This window comes from Exophiala xenobiotica (assembly GCF_000835505.1).
Source record: "Exophiala xenobiotica strain CBS 118157 unplaced genomic scaffold supercont1.4, whole genome shotgun sequence".
NCBI classification, from domain to species: Eukaryota; Fungi; Ascomycota; class Eurotiomycetes; order Chaetothyriales; family Herpotrichiellaceae; genus Exophiala; species Exophiala xenobiotica.
The window spans coordinates 3,768,145-3,784,836 of NW_013562491.1; the positions used below are offsets into that span (position 1 = coordinate 3,768,145).

The window sequence follows — 16,692 nt, forward strand, 5'->3', positions numbered from 1 at the left end:
GTTGAGGCCGAGAACGAAATACAAATGTCAGCTGTCCATCAGATGTGGTCGGGGCCCGATCGCAGATGATGGCAGACTTTGTATGGACAGTATAGACGTCGAATCGGGGATGTGGAGGAAGGGAATTGAGTGGGGAGAAGAGTTGGTGCTGAGGGTGTTTGACAAGATGAGAAACACGACTGCAGCTCTGACAAATGTCAAGTTTATGTGAGGAAAGGACAGTCGAGAACAAGGGGACACGAAGAGAAGAGAAAAGCATGAACCTGGAGGGTGCAATCGAAAGGAAATATATCGAACTCTGATGGTGGTCGGTACGAGGAGGCATGAGGAGATGAGGTCAATTCTCGCCAGGACACCCGCAGCGGCAGCAGCATGATGGCGGGAGACAATGCAGATGACATGATGCTGGACTTTTGATGGCATGACGGGAAATAGTCGAATAGTCGACTTGGATTGTCAATGGATGGATGGATGGAAGAGGTCGATGCAAGTTGAATAGACGAAGACGAAGGCGAAGAGACTTTCCCTCACCGCCGCGCTGAGGAAATAAATGAGATCAAGTCTGTTGTCTCGCTGTCCTGCTCGGCTTGCGAATCGCAGCTCACGCAGAGGGCTTCATGCCCGAAGACCCCTGCTAGGCGACAAATTCGCATCCGGGGGAGCTAGACACTGCATCCTTCGCAGCCCTGCCTTCTCCGCCGCAGCCTTGCAACCACTCAAGCAACCTCAACTCTCGCCCAACTCATCGCTTCGTTTCTACCAATCTGCACGATTATGCTTTGACGACATCTGACACTTGCATTTCCCCAAACGCTGCAACTCCTGTGCATAAGTCTCGACGCTCTCGCTTGCCTGCGTTCCAATGATGGCCTTTCCCGCCAGCCATGAACCCAGCAAGTCCATCCTCAGCGGCCGCCCTTCCGCACCGACCACTAGCCTCCTCGTCAGTGATAGCCGGCATCTGAGTGCATTTCCTTGATGCCGGAAGCAGCATCATGTCTGATCATCTCCCTGCTGACAATCCGAGTCTCCTTCCTCCACCCGCGCCACCATTACCTCCCAGTCGACTAGGCCCATTGCAGAGAATCATAGCACCGTGGGGGAAACACATTGGTTCAAAGTCACATGGCGGCCCAGCACAAGGCGACGGTGAACGCGGGTTGCGTCAAATCACTGGCATCCACGCATACAGGTATGAACCTCCGAGACTCTTTGTCAGTTGGTGGCTGCGGTTGACTAACGAGGCATTCAGTTCCCTACCTTCCCAGACGGCCACACACCGCACTGGTATACCGATTGCCTCGCTCGACATCAACCAATCCGGAACCCACGCCATCCTCGCTGGAAAAGAGATCCTGAAAACAGTTCACGTCCACGAGGGCAAAGTTACCGAGGACTTGAATCTTCGGGCGTCCATTAACTCCTATGCCTCGACCCATACGTCGCCCCAGCTGGACGGGGCTGCCAAGCGCAGGGAATATCTACCAGCAAGAGACGTGAGGTGGTCTACGGGTAGTTGGGCGCATATTGTAGCAACAGCCGCTACAAATGGCCGCATCGCTTTGTACGACCTGAAGGCTCCTGGTCCAAGGATTGAGCTCGCCTGGCTCCATGAACATACCGGGCAGATCAACAAGCTGGACTTTGATCCCTTCGCTGGGTATCTTTTACTGTCAGCCTCTCAGGACAAGTCCGTAAGACTATGGGATATGCGAGAGCCAAAACCAGAGAAATCACGACAACGATTTGATGTGCGCAGTGCTGTGCGAGACGTTCGTTGGTCACCACTGGAACCGTTTGATTTTGCCGTCTGCGCTGATGGAGGGGTCGTTCAAAAATGGGACGCGCGTTCTCCTTCGGGACCAAAACTGAGTATCAGTGGCCATGAAAAGGCATGCTATTCTCTCGACTGGCATCCAGACGGTCGTCACGTGATTTCAGGAGGATTTGACAAGTTCGTCCGGGTCTGGGATTTCCAGAGTGACAACAGACGACAGAAGCCGGTGTTGCAGTTTCGCGCGCCTCATGCCATCAGAAACATCAGGTGGAGACCGATATGTCGGGCGACAGAATCTTCCTCCAACCAATGGCAAAGCACTCAGGTGGCAGTATCCTACTATCATGATGATCCAAGACTTCACATTTGGGATCTCAGACGGCCACTCCTGCCTTTTCGAGAACTTGACAGATACAGCACGCCCGCCAATGATCTTTTGTGGGCGGACAAAGACTTGCTTTGGACCGTTGCGGATGATGGAGTTTTCACCCAATGGGACGTGAAGCATGCCACTCCTCTGTATAACCAACTGTCGCCCTGTGCTTCATCGTTCATGCCAGATGGGGAATATTACACGTTCACTGAGGATAGGGAAATTCGACGAGGACCGAGTCAAGATGATGCCGCCTTGGGTTTCTTGAGCATTCCCCAAGACAAGCTTAGCGGTGTTGAAGATGGTGCGATTAGTGGAAGTTTTACAGATGACGAGGGAGGACTCGAGACTACCATTGGGACTAGCTTTCGACGGCATGACAGAGGCCCCGTGTCGTCAAAATCCAATCGATCGCAGGCAAATAGCCCTCCTTCCGTGGACGATAAGCCGAACATTCTTTCTCTGGATCGAACCGTTATTGACCGTCAAGATCTCTTCACTAACGAACAAGTGGGTGCCGCAGGCTATATCCCTGGATTGGCTGCAGAGCCAAAGGTCCTCGAGTACCTAGCCTCCAACTATGCAACTCCAGCTACAGGAGACGAGAGAAAGCGATATCCAGACACAATCCTTCATCGTCTGGAGGATGCTTTCAATCAGAACGCGGCAGCTTGTGATATGGTGTCTATGCATCGCATGGCACAATCTTGGAGAATCCTGGCGGCAGTCATTATTCCCGAGCTCAAGGATTGGGCTGATGGTAACCGTGCCAGGCGAAGAGCTGATGCTGCAACACGACGACAGAACCTAGAAAACTTTCGGGCAGGGGCCAGCAGACCTGGCCTTTCTCCGTTGGCCGGACTTCCCAGTCGAAAGGGTGATCACAAGTCACGGAATCTCATGAGCAGCTTGTTTAGGGGAGTTGTGGCATCGGACCGCAAGAACTCAGGAGGCGATATGGACAGTACTTCCAATATGACCACTCCTCTTGCCAAGCCATTGCCCGATACGCCTCCTTCGAGTGGCAAGAGATGGAGCCAAACGAGCAGTGACGATAGTATTGATGAGATTGCGCCACTCCCGCCATCGATTTTGACTTCACATTCGACTGCCGCTGCCGCTGCTCGTGCTCTGATCGAAAGTCCGGAACGAGTTACGAGATCTGCTTCGTCCTCACCCGAAACAGTGAGACCCAGACAAGCTACCAAGGAGCAGCCTACCAGTGACTCCATGGCTCCGTCGAAGTCTCCCAAACACGCAACAAAACGATCACCTGTAGATTTGTCGGGCACAAGAGCTCGACCGCTTCAGTCGCAGACGCAGGAACAACGACGGGCAGCGTTGAAAGATTATCGAATACAAGCCAGGCCTGTATTCTCACTGGAAGATTCGGTCCACATGCCTGCTACAGAAACCAGGAATGAATCTGGAGAGAGCTTTGCCATGTTCTCGGCGTCAACAGATAGCTCGCACAAGGCACGATCGCTAGGACAATCATTCGACTCGCCGCGAGGAGGCACGACGAGCTATGATCCAGATAGGGGTTTTGAGCTCGAGGAGGACTCTGAAGATTCTTCTGGCGAGATCAATAAAACGAAACGGCCTACTCTGAAACAAGGACCAAGCGACCGATCTGAAGGGTGGGAAAGCCGAGATTCTGGCATTGAGACACTACTGCAGACGAAGTCCGGTCAGCGCGATGTACCACTTCAGATCCATGCAGAAACAGACAAATCAACTTGGCATGCAAAGCATGAGCAGCATGGTCAGATGCCACCTTCCCATTTCGCCACGACAGTTTCCTCGTCTCCAGATATTTTCCATTTTGAGGGCTTGTCGCTCGGCAAACCACGAATACACACTTCAAATCCGATACGGGTGACCGAGACAGATGCTGCGGCCGCCAAAGATGCTCAAAGACAAAATGCGGTCTACAGTACTATTTCAATGATCGAGCTGGACTGTGAAACATATCTTTATCAAGATTTTCGGCCCATCGACTTATCCCGCTACGAACCTAAACTTCCTTTTGCCTGGTCAGCTCTACCCTTGATCTGCCAATGTGTTTCTTTCGACCTGGATAACGGGATTGGCCACGGACAATTTGCAGCTCATCTTCTGATGCATGTACACCCGTACTTCTTTCACCCGAGCTTTCGGAATCTACCGAGTGCCAACCAGTCGGTAGCGGAGCGCCTCGCAGATAGGCTGATGACACCACAGCTCGGGCATAGGATTATTGAGGCTATTTTGGAAGGCCATTTATCCTTCTTGAATCAGATGGGGCTTTTTGAGTCAGCGGCCCTTTTGAGAAAGCAGTCAGTGGAGCTGGAATATCCCAGGCTATACAGGAGTCCGCAGGCAAGCAAACAAGCCGCTGGCAGTCTTACGGATGGAGATCCTAGGAGCTTGTCCATTGTCTGCCGCCATTGCCAAGGCCCAATGGCCCTCGGTAAGAGCGCATGTGAGCGATGTCAGCTGGTCAGATCTGTGTGTCCGATCTGCCTATCGCCGAAACACAGGGCTGACGGCGATCCAAAGCCACCCGTGAACGGTATGCGTAGCTGGGACCATGGCTGCAATATGTGGTCCTTCTGTCAAGCATGTGGCCATTCCGGACATGTCCTATGTATGACGGAATGGTTCACTCAGCCTCTCAGCGAGGGCACGTGCCCAAGTCAAGGCTGTGGCTGCGATTGCGGTCCTGGTATGACCAGGCAACTTCGCACTGAACAACAAACCAAACAGGAAGAGGAAGCCAAGCTGATACGTGGGTCCAGCTCAGGACGAATATCTACCAAGCGTGATCCTGTACGAGCTACAGCTAGCCTGGCTGTTGACAAAGCACGAGCTACACTCCGTTCCAGCTTGGATGGCGAACGGGCCACCCAGAGCAGTGATGAACGGAGTTTCACCGGTAGGCGTGAAAGTAGTCGAGGCCGTCTGTCTGGTTTGGGCAGCTCACGCAAGTCTGTACGATTAGTCACGCCGGGGGAAGAAAGCGGCCAGTCTCACTACTAGTCCTGGAGTGATTGTACTCCATATCCGCTCAAACGAGCTGATGTTTTTGAGTCGGCCTTTGACTTGACACCACTCGGAACCACTCAGCTCAGCTCCCCAGAGTCTTGTATCGCAAGTGGTGATGCCACCATTTTTGCAAAGGTGTCCTGCCCAGGCCGATGAACGGTCAGTTTTTGAGACCTAAACGAGAACGGGCTGGAGTACGTCGGAAGGTCCCCGGATAGAAAAGCCTTGTTTCTGTGTTCTTGCTTGGTCCAAGCACAAGCTGATGAAGCTCAGTGGGTGCTTGAGGTCCGTAATTGTGCGGCAGTGCAGTGCTGAAAGCCATGGGACCTTGGGTGCAGTAGTTGAGAGAGTCCTACTTCCGTACATTTTGGGATGGTCGTGGAGGTCACCGGGCGAGGCCAGTTGGTGGACTCGATGGTGTCAAAATCACCCCGCTGACCGCCAAGCCTCCCCATATTCGAGTCTGTGTGTGGTCAGGTTCTGCCCCGTTACTTCGCCTTACAGAGCAGACCTCCCTGGATCTTCCTTGGTGTTGTATCTGGGAGGCCTCGAGTCCTCGACAGCACCATCACCATCACCATCACCTCGTTGGCGACAAAGTTACTCGTTCAGTAGCATGTTGTCATGTAACCTCAATCACCGCAAAGACAGATCCGATCAGGCACATCCGGGCAACACTGGAGATCGGGTTGGTGTATACCTAAATATTGCCACATGCAGGACGGAGACTACTTGTACTTGTGTCCAATCATTGCTGCAGCAACACCATGTCGGTAACCTGTTTCAGCCCAATCACCGGTCCATCAATCGTCTCTGCCACCCTTCAACAAGCGCTACTCTACTGGCAGCCACCCACCATCTAGACTTTCACACGCAGCTAAGCCTTTGATCGTGGAATCGTGGGTCCAAACCTGACAACAGACCCAATTACACCTTTGGACTACCCCCAGGACAGCAACGCTTACGAGCTATAATCCTGGCCTCAATGTTTAGGACTACCATTCACAAGCCCACATCGACATTCCGGACTGAGATTCGGGGACTCTCTGAGTGATTCTGACCTTTGAGCAATCGCAAGCTCTCACATCAGACCTAATGAGGATGGGGTTCCTGCATCTGACCAGGAATGTCGTCCTTGATCTAGGTCAATTGGCTTGCTAAGATCCGGCTATGGCTCAACCCCAGCCAAGCTGAAGCTAGAAAAACACGCCATCGGACCAGCCTTCACCAGCCTTAGCACCGCAATGCATGTACAAGTAGAATGCAGGCTGGGCGCCGGAGAATCAAGGTAGGGGAGCTGCATTTTTAGATCTCTCGTATACTCCATACATGGTTATGGGCAAGCTCTCCGGGACATGGGCAGGTGTCGTAGATCCATAAAGCTGGGTCTGTTCCCCTTCATCCCGTCAGGTCAGTCCTCCCACGGTCTTCAGTCGCTACTTCCCACAGCCTCTCATTGCTATATTGTCTCAACAAGCACCGCCACACTCATAGGCACAATACTTCTACCCTAATCATACCCAGAGTCTCTCTTTCAGAACCAACCAACCCAGAAAAGATGCGTTTCTCTAGCATCATCGCTCCCGTCAGCCTTCTGGGCCTGGCCTCTGCTCTCCCATCCGTTGGCAAGCGTGGTGACAAATGCATTCCTTACAGCACTGCTCAAGAGCTTGTCAACGACTGGGTTGCAACCTTGACCACCCCTACCGACACTGCCAACATGCAAAACCTCCTGGCTCCTTCATTCACCGATTACTCCGACTCGATCAACTTCATCGCCGGCATCCCTCTGGGATCGGTCACCTTCCCCTCTCCTCAAGCCTACATCGCTGGCCAAGGTGCTCAACCACCCATCGGCCTCACCATCCTCAACCTCGACGCAGTGACATGTGACGGTGTCATCGCCGTCAGATGGGTTGCCACGGTGGGAGCGCAAATCGACGAAGCCAAGGGTATCTCCATCCTGCATGCAGTCCAGTCCGGATCTGATTGCAATGCTGTCGGCCCCAGCGGGTGGCAGCTGGGTCAATTGTTCACCGAGTTCAACTCTGCCGCATGGGTCATCGATATTGGCGGCACTTGCGTTTCTCCTGCAGCTCAGGCTAAAAGCAAGCTCCGGGCATGAAAGGATTGATCCATAATGATCACGCCATCTGCGAACGAAGGTTTGAGAAAAGTACCATGCATGCATCACCAACTGCGAGAGGGTTTCGAAGTATCACATAAAGCTATGCTACTAGTAATGTAATGGACGAATTTCTTTCGAGTCAGCACAGCACCTGCATTGTCAAAAACCATGGAGATGATGGACATACAGAGGACCAACAAAAGGGATGTTTGTGCAAGTAGCAGCATAACTATGGCAGTATAACTAGTCCAAGGCAGGAGGACCCAAAAATATCAACAATACTTTTCTCATTCCCATTTCAAGAATAGTAAGCCCGTGGTAGAAGACGGTGGAAGTAATACTTAGGTTGTGGTCCTTGCTCCAAGCTTTAGCCAAGTGCTCCAACGACCAGGCCTCAAAAAAGACGCCTTGCGCATCTACCATTACCGACAGTATCTTTTCCTGCTAATTGGAAAGACTTGGTAGAGGAAACGACCATCGAAACCTCAAACCAATGACGGACCAATTTGAGAAGACGGACTGCGCTGCGAGCATATCGTTTCAGTCTACCATTTCATGTCATGCAGCTACAACGAATCTACGAGTCTCATATGTGGACTTAGCGACCACTTCCAAATATGTGCCCTGGTCCTTGCACCAGCACCGAAACATCAAGTCAAGTTCCATATTCCGTCCATCCAAGACGTCCAACGCCATGCACGCTGATTTCAGAAACAAATCTTATCTACTAGTAATCAATGCCTCATTCCACACCCACAGTCGACACCAAACTCGGCTTCCCGTTTTCTGTGCTTGAAATCGCCATGGTACTCGTCAATGTGGACGAGCAAGCCGTTCTCATTGATAGGCAGGCCATGTGGACCCATCCATTCTCCCCACTCCTGGTCTCCCTGTTCACCACCCGAGGTCTTGACGCCTTTGGACTTCAACTCCTCTGTGATCGGCTCGAGATCCAGGTCGAGGTATTCGGCAATGAACTCGCCCACCCTGGTATTCTCGTGGTTGCCGACCAGTCCAGGGGCGTGGTCGGGATGTGAAGCGTATATGTTGACATCCACCGCGCTGTGGCCGTGCGTGGACCAGCCTATTTGTGCACGGCGCGAGACCATATCGGCGAACAGGTAGGACGGCGGCCAGATTGGTTTGGCGTTGATGATGGCGTCGATTTCTTCTTGTGTGTAATCGACAACCCCAAGGCCGGAAGTGAGCAGGTCGGCGAGCTTGTCTTGCTTGTCCTTCTGGGACAAAGTGGACGACGAATCGAGAAACTTGTGCCACTGAGCAGAAAGGTACTCGCCTGAGTGGCTTGCATTTGCTAGAACTTCAGGATACCACCTGTACATCGGGTACGTCTCGTGAAGTTGCCGAGCAGCTGCAAGACCTCCTGTCTCGTGGTCTGAAGTCGAGACGAGCACGCCCTCTGTGTTGTCTTCCTCGAGGAACTTCAGCACGGCGGCAAAGGCCTTGTCGTGAGCCAAGACTTCATGAACCTGCGCGGCCGGATCGTTACCGTGTCCGGCATGGTCGATTCGCGAGCCTTCGATCATAAGGAAAAAGCCCTTGTCCGACTCCTTTGTCGCGGCGGAGAGGGCTTTAAGGGCGACTTCCGCCATTTCGGCCTCGCTGGGATAAGTGTCCGACACATGCACGCGGTCAATCTCGTAGGGGATATCGGTATTCGCGAGGAGAGCGAGGAGGGGGAGTTTAACACCACCTCGGGCGTCAAGGTTGTCAAAATCCTTTTTGTTGTCGATGTACGAAAAATCGAACTTGTCCTTGGCCATGGCGACCACATCTGTACCGTCCCCGCGGCATGAACCCTCGGTCGTGTTGGGAAGGAAGTGGCAACGCCCGCCGCCTATCATAATGTCGACGACACGACCGAGCGGGTAGTTCCCGATCATTTGCTCGGCGATCAAGTCTTCGTATTCGCGGCGGTTGGCGTGTGCTGCGAAACAAGCGGGTGTGGCATCGGTGATGCGTGTGGTCACAACGAGGCCGGTCATGTAGCCTGCCCTTTTTGCCGCTTCGAGGACGGTGCCGCAGGGTGTGTGGTCTGGGAGGACGGAGATGGCACCGTTGTAGCTCTTGAAGCCGCAGGAGAAAGCGGTGGCACCGGCGGCGGAGTCGGTGATCAGACTGCTTGTGCTGCGTGTGCGTGATGAGCCGATGTGGTGTCTGTCCAGGACGAGGACTTCATCGATTGGAAGGCCGCTTGCATGTTGTCTGAAGTTCCGTGTCATAGCAAGGGATGTAGGGCCCATTCCGTCAGATACCATGAATATCATGTTGCGTTTGCCCGTTGGTCGGCCATCAGAGCCCCATCCTCCTGTTCTGTGCCGTTGGATGGATGATTCATGTTGATAGACCACGGCAAGGATAATGACAGCCACGGTGGCAATGAGGGCCCATACGAAGATTCCTATCTCACGCCATCGTGCGAATTTGTTGGGGCCTCTGTGAGTGGATTGCCCGGTGAGCAGGGCGTCTTCCTCTTCGATGTTTTCTTCGTTCGAGGAGTTGGGCGACGTCGGGCGCGCCAGGAGGGGCTCTTCGGAGCGCGTCATCGTCGGATCTCAGCGTCGAGAGATGCGGATGGATTGTAGCATCGTCGTAGAAGGATAGGGATGGAAGGATGAGATGGTGCGGACTCGGAGTCGAAGATGTTTCACAGGCTGCGTTCCAACAACCTGAAGGATGAGGAGCAGCAGGGAGGGAAGTCTTGGCGACCAATCTGGTGGAATTGATATCCGAATCTCTCTCGAGAAGCAAAGTCAGGTACGGAGTACTTGTACCTATTTAACTCAATGTATTCTACAGAGTGCAGTACACAGTACACGAAGCCTCCATCAATCTGGTATGATCTTGGATTTGACCCGCATTAGTCGATCAAGAAGTGCAACGGTGAGGTCGCAAGAAGCGGAACGCTGCGTATGAATCATTGCACCACGACTCTGCTTGCCTGCACTCTCATTTTACTCCATGCCCGTTCATCTTTCAGCAACGTTAATCTCCTTTCTTCCTCTTATCCTGGATCTGATGGCATTCCCCTCCATACTGGGAAACCATACTGTGTGACGACTCTGTACAGCCTGAGGCAATTCTTGACGATATAATGTCACAGAGCAACCTTGAATGGCCTCGTGTGTCCGAGCCGTGTTCCCTTGCAGGACTGACCATTCGCGGCAACTCACGTCAACCCCTTTCCAGCGTATACGAAGCTCGCCGGCCTTGATCAATGCCTGGTCTGACGGTACTGAGCGATCATTCTGCCGCTGGAGACCGACATCAGTCCATCTTGGTCCATCTTGGTGCATCTTTGACTCGTTTCACGGAGCGCCTGAGTGCCGTCTGAGTCTCTCATCGCATTACGCATCAGAATGATTCCAGAGTCAAGACACAGCTACCAGGCTTGATGTTTCCAAACTCAAGTTCCGTCATGAGGCTGGACTTGATAGGTAGGAGAGGCAGCTGAAAAGCGCCACTACCCGCTTCGCTTTCGAGATATGTCATGAGGCTGAATATGTGAGTCACTTCAGCGAATAGGGACTCTCACTTTCCGTCTCTCGTCAAACCGATACGAATCTCCCGTTTTCTGACGGCGGATTTGGTGTGCGAGCTGGGCATATCACAGTGCCAGCCTGATGCCATATTGGCACCAAATTGCGCCATTATAGGGGAACAAACGCAATGCAATTAAGCGAAATCCCACTGGCGACTTCATTGTTTTTATATGCTCGCAGTCCCTCTGCAGATGAGTCGATCTCCTCTTTGGTAGGTTTTGCGGCACCGGGCTGACCCCTGACCTATCGATGAATTCTCGCAACGGACGACATGGTCTGGCCTACATAAGCGCACGCATGAGGGATCAACAAGCAATGTGCGGGATTCCTTGCCACGAAATTAGACGCTGACGTGCTTCTCTGCACCCCGATGTTCGGAACGTCTCATCATCTTCATATTAGAATGCTCTAGCCAGTCCTAAGTCTTTCAGATCTATCCGACCACAAGAAGTCAAGTCCCTGACGAATGCTTGCCATTTCACCGGTTCATGTGAATGCAGTCTCAAGTTTTTCAATCATTATCCCAATACCGACGACATCAGAAGATTTATAACCCATCCTCAACCTCATGATTCATAACGCCTTGGACACCATTGCCGACAAGCTGTTCACCTTGAAATTCCAGTCGACCCACCAGCATCTTCTGTCCGGTGAGGCACCAAACGCCCGACCCAAACCAAAGCAAGCATATCCAACACCACAACAGTCAGTAGAAACTGGTTCGAAAAAGACATGCTTAGATGAGCTTGCCGTACTTGGCAGCGGAGAACCCGGCAACACCGACAGTCATGAAGATACCAGCCCAGGCCATCAACCCCTTCATCATGCTTGCTTTCATGAAACTCTCCATTGCCTGAGCATCGTTCAACTTGGGGAAAGGAACACCCTTGGGGACCGGAACACCCAGGATAGCGCACAATGGCTCCCAACCATCACGGACGTCATAGAAGAACAACTTCTCTTTGGGGACGATCTTCTTAAGGTGCTCGACATGTCGATCCCACATGGCTCGGGTTGGTCTTTGTGGTTCGCCTTCACGGAAGTATAATTCGCCGACACGACCCTCATCCAAGGCGTCATGGTAGGTTCGGAACATGCGCAGGGTTGGAAGAGGTGCCAGGATCCAGGACAAGACTGTGAGGTTTCCTTTCTCAACAATTGGTGCCAAACTGGCCCACCACTTCTCAGGATCTCGGACCGTGCAGATGACCTTGGCGTCTGGGTATATCTCCATCAACTCCTCGACGAAAGCGTTGGAAGGCAGATCGGTACAAGCGACATAACCGTCGAGCATCTCCTTTACACCTTCATTGAGTGCTTTTCGGTCGGCCTCACTCTTCACCGGTGTATGTTTGATGATATCGATCCAGCGCTTAATATGTGATTCTGGAGAGTTGAGCATTTGGGTGCCGCCATGGTAGCAAGGGCCATCGAGGAGGTATGAGCAGGCGGCGCCAAAGGATGTTGTTCCTGTTCTCGAAAGCCCAGCTCCGATGACCTGCAGGGATCGGTCGGCTGCAGGTTGAGATGCTGTCTGGCCCATGATGGATTATGGAGGGGAGGTTGTCGAGGAATGAACGTGAGTGGCCTGAGGTCGAGCAATGGTTATGTCGAAACAGGATCCTGTTGACAGCTGGGCTTCGTGCGATTGACGTTGGCAGACAGACGACGGTGTTCGACAAGCATCGCGAAGAAGGAGGGGGACAGGCAACCTTATCTCTTTTTCGAAACCGCGTCTTGTCCAGCTTGCTAGGGAGACAAATCGAGCACCTCAGGCATTCACCAATAGACCCAGCCAGCCGTGCCAGCCCCAAGCGCGACATGGGTCAGGAAGCTGCAACAACCCTGATGATAGCCCATCTCCCAGAAAGATCCACCTTGGGCGAGCTTGGACGATGCGAGTTAAACTTCATCAAGCAAGATGTCAGAAATCCTAACCGCCTTTGTGGAGATTCAAACGATCATGCTCGCTGATCACAGAACTAGGCTACCAGCAGAGTTCAAGGATACAAGCACATAATTTCCGACTTCACCGCAGGAGCGAGAATCTCACCGCTGTCCCTTTACGACATGCGCCAACGGGCTCAGATGTCACACAGGCTGCAACGAACGATCTGAGCCTCTGTTCTCGAATTATCTCCAGCGCTGGAATGTGCGCCGGTACAGGTGACACAGGCTAAGCTGCTTAGCCTTTCGGGCAACGTTATCATGAAACAGGTTCTCCAGAGTGGAAAATGATTGCTACACCAGCCACAGACCGGCGAGCAACTTGACGTTGTGGAGGTAATGTCCAATTTAGGCTCTGATTAGTGCTAGCGCCACTGAAATGCACCTCACAGAACCTGCAGAAGACTGAAAACCACCACGGGGTTGAGGACACAGTCGGCCAATGACAAGACAGCTCTGAACAGAAGTTTGTCAATGGAAACCCCCCTTCCCCTTGGGACGATTCATGGACATATTGTGCATCTCCTTTCGACTCCCGAGCACTGCTTCAAAGATCCTCCTTAGGCCGCCAGTCGCCATCTTCCACAGAAAAGGAGGCATCCGATCGGTCTCCGCAAAGACTTTTCCCATCGTACAAGGCGTATTTTGGGGCGAAATCATGATCGGCAGTGGTTGTCCGTGCTTGGCACGACCACTTGAATGAGCCCTTGATTTTGACAATGTCTGTCACCTGTGTCAGCAGTGGTCAGGGTTAATCTTGCACAAGGAACATCACGGTTTGCTTGTCAACCTGCTGACTGTTGTGTCACCGTTGCTTTGGGGGGTTTCGAAGCAAAAGCTAAGCATATGGTTGCTGACTATGGAGTACCTTTGGTGCGGGACTTCCAGGATGTTGCCGACCTTCCGATAATCACAGGATGCTAAGATACCGCGGGAACTCTTCTGATAAGGTGTTGTTGGAACGACTACGGAGTAACAACAATTCGGTCAGGGGAGTCTACTGTCTAGTTCGCGCCCAACTCGGATCCTCCTATACCACTTCAAAGCGTCATGCATCTCTTTTTCTCAGAAGAGCGCATTACAAACCGACTGCCAAGCCTCTTGGTCGCCTATTAATCTTGGGTCCTTGGCCAATGTATTCAGCTGCAGAGGGGGTGCTTGGCTTGAACGATGTCGCAGGGTTGAGCCTTCTTAGCCTGCATTTCCTGATGCTTGCAGCAAAGCGCAACTGCGTTTCGCGGACTCTCAAGTCTGGACCTCGATTGACCACTCCACACGAGGTTGCGGAGTACACGAAGGAGCATTTGGCACGTGGAAACCAGTGACCGACAGTCTGGAATGCCAACCCTGAATTGGCCCCGCCCACAAGCTTGACAATGTTGACAATGAGCTCGAGGAGTCAAAGTGCCCTGGTGTAGCAGTTGAAGGCAGTCAGCCTCTCACCAGAATACGAAGCTGAAGCCGCCCTGGCATTCTTGGTCTCATCTCAAAACAGGTTCGTTTTACCCGCATCTGTGATTGCTGAACCCCTAGCGGTGACTCATGGCCAAATGCTTACATTGTCGGCGCATATTGGCTGAATTGGCATGCCGAGTGGCATTTCGTTAAAGCTCGCATTACAGCATCCAGCGCGTTGAACAGAATCCCGTCAATCTAACACTGACGGTCCGATGAATGATGTTGACTATGCAATGATGTGCCTTCTAGGATTCAAGGAATGCATGATAATCTCGGAATACCGTCGACGCTGTAGAAGTCTTGGGACGTTGATTTTTGAAAGTCCATATCGTCATGTAGGGCGTCGGATACTTCAGTGCCCACGCCGTATAAACGATGACTTCACGACAATATTCTATCAATTGCTCGGAGGTTCAGCCGTCATCCTCTAGGATTGTTGTATCCCTTGGAAGTCGAATCGTGGGAATCTAACACGTCCACACCAGGGTCAAAGAAAGGAACATCACACTTCATCGATTTTCAACCTCAAGCAGTTTGCAAAAGTCCCGATTATGAAGCTTCCTATCAGAGTCTCTGGAAACCCAGGGAGTAATCTGATTCCCACAGCGGACTATTAATCTGTCTGGTCCAAATCCTCTGCAAAACCCGCCGTTGAAACGAGAGGACTGGAACACGCACCTTTGATAAAACCTATTCATCGGCTTCTCAGACATCTAGAGAACGTGTAAATTGGGTCGCATTGTTTCTGCTATGCCACCCACTCGAGCTCACGAACGACCCGTATTGCCTTTCCAGATCTTCGCGTGGAAGGTAACCATGATCCGCGTCTGCCTCATGCCCCTGAGGCGGACCATGGCAACGACCACGAAAATACAGCTGAATGAGCAGGGAAGCGCATGCTACTGCTTGTAATACCGAGTGAAGTCATGCTCGATGCTGGATGTTTTCTAGAAAAAGCTCAGAACGTCCAGATGCCACAACAGCTGCTGTGTAACTTACCAGCAGGAATGCCTGGTGCCGTTGGTGTCACTCTCCAAGCCCTTTAAGATTTGCAGGGACTTGTCGGTCCCCAGGACAGTGGCTGGGTCTGATTTCGCGATCCGGTTCATGTTTTTCATGGACCTCGCATCGACATACTTCAGAGACGTCTCCCTCCTTATTTCGGCTTACAGGTCCAGGATGGTGTCATCTGCCCTCCTCTCGTATATGCCGGAGAGACAGTCTGCAAGCGCGCCGACGTCCAGGACTGCAGTCATACAACCATAGCCCCCGAACGGGGTGCACACATGCACAGCATCAGCAGCCAGGAGAATTCGTCCGACCCTCATTTTCACCACGCAACGGTTATGTATGCGGAATTGGTTGGTAGCCTCGATTCTGTACTCATCGGGGTCGGGATGACCAGGCAACAATTTCTTGAACGCCACTTGTCGTCGGGTCGGATACTCGTCGTCTGAGAGACTGCCTTTGTCGCCGTGTGTCACACGCCAGAGAGACCGTTTTTACTTCGTTTCACGATCAGGCCCCAGAAATCGGGGTCAATCATATAATTGCCTCCGTCCCAACCGTGCTTCTCGAACCCGTCGTACCAGACCTATCTTTGGCATCAGTTGGGCGAATATGTAACGGGCCGACGTACATTCTGCACCAGCAAGCGACAGTCAAAGGTTTGGCCTGGTTATTCGCGCCCAAACAGCGCTTTTCTTACTGCACTTGTTGCTCCATCCCACCCAACAACATAGTCGGCGGCGAGTCTCTTCCTTTCTTTGGCATCTCCTTCTTCTGCTTCGACGTCGACTCAAGATACGTCTGCGTGCTGACCGACATTGATGACTCTGTGGTTGAATTTGACCGTTACGAGGCCATCGGCCTTCTCCATGCAGTGTCTATACATTATTCGAACGATCTGGTTGAGAGGCAGAATTGTCATACGGCCGGGATGGTCTTTGACCCACGGACAAGTCGATCCCGGTGAGTCTGTGGTCATCGCTGACTCGTCGCCAGCTGATACTGGGGAAGCTGGAAATGCTTTGCTCGCGGATGTCGTCAAGGATCCCTGCTTGGCGAAAGATCTTGGTCGCTGGCACGCCATACTGCGAGGCGCGGAGTCGTTCGTCCAGTCTATCCCATGCTTCCAGTACGAAGGAAGGAATACCGTACAGCGAAAGGAGGAGAGCGAGCAGCAAACCAGCTGGACCAGCGCCCACGCTAAGTATCTGTCGCCTTGACGAACTAAATACATTTCTCTAGAATATGCTAGCCTAACGCGCCATCAGGACATTCTTACCTTTTCAAAGGGGGTTTTCTGCTCCGTCGAACTCATGCTGTCCCTCTATTCCACAATCGCGAGTCACAAGCATAAAAAATAGGCCAGAGAATGTCGAGCATCATGTATGGGTTGGCAATTGATCTGAAGGGG

The 16,692-nt window shown here is 52.4% G+C and overlaps 5 protein-coding genes across 5 annotated transcripts; 2 read left to right on the plus strand and 3 right to left on the minus strand.

Moving 5' to 3' along the window:
- The first annotated feature begins 701 nt into the window (after positions 1-701).
- PV05_07587 (uncharacterized protein) lies at positions 702-5,703 on the plus strand. The gene is made up of 2 exons (XM_013460426.1): positions 702-1,192; positions 1,253-5,703. The coding sequence occupies exons 1-2, from the start codon at positions 996-998 to the stop codon at positions 5,169-5,171; spliced, it is 4,116 nt and encodes a 1,371-aa protein (XP_013315880.1). The 5' UTR covers positions 702-995; the 3' UTR covers positions 5,172-5,703.
- A 658-nt stretch (positions 5,704-6,361) lies between these two features.
- Positions 6,362-7,601, plus strand: PV05_07588 (uncharacterized protein). Its single transcript, XM_013460427.1, has one exon. The coding sequence runs from the start codon at positions 6,736-6,738 to the stop codon at positions 7,300-7,302; it is 567 nt and encodes a 188-aa protein (XP_013315881.1). The 5' UTR covers positions 6,362-6,735; the 3' UTR covers positions 7,303-7,601.
- A 228-nt stretch (positions 7,602-7,829) lies between these two features.
- Positions 7,830-9,992, minus strand: PV05_07589 (uncharacterized protein). The gene has a single exon (XM_013460428.1). The coding sequence runs from the start codon at positions 9,870-9,872 to the stop codon at positions 8,040-8,042; it is 1,833 nt and encodes a 610-aa protein (XP_013315882.1). The 5' UTR covers positions 9,873-9,992; the 3' UTR covers positions 7,830-8,039.
- A 160-nt stretch (positions 9,993-10,152) lies between these two features.
- PV05_07590 (uncharacterized protein) lies at positions 10,153-10,982 on the minus strand. Its single transcript, XM_013460429.1, has one exon. The coding sequence runs from the start codon at positions 10,620-10,622 to the stop codon at positions 10,296-10,298; it is 327 nt and encodes a 108-aa protein (XP_013315883.1). The 5' UTR covers positions 10,623-10,982; the 3' UTR covers positions 10,153-10,295.
- Positions 10,983-11,239: 257 nt separating this feature from the next.
- On the minus strand, positions 11,240-12,645 carry PV05_07591 (uncharacterized protein). The gene has a single exon (XM_013460430.1). The coding sequence runs from the start codon at positions 12,409-12,411 to the stop codon at positions 11,605-11,607; it is 807 nt and encodes a 268-aa protein (XP_013315884.1). The 5' UTR covers positions 12,412-12,645; the 3' UTR covers positions 11,240-11,604.
- Between the last annotated feature and the right edge of the window lie 4,047 nt (positions 12,646-16,692).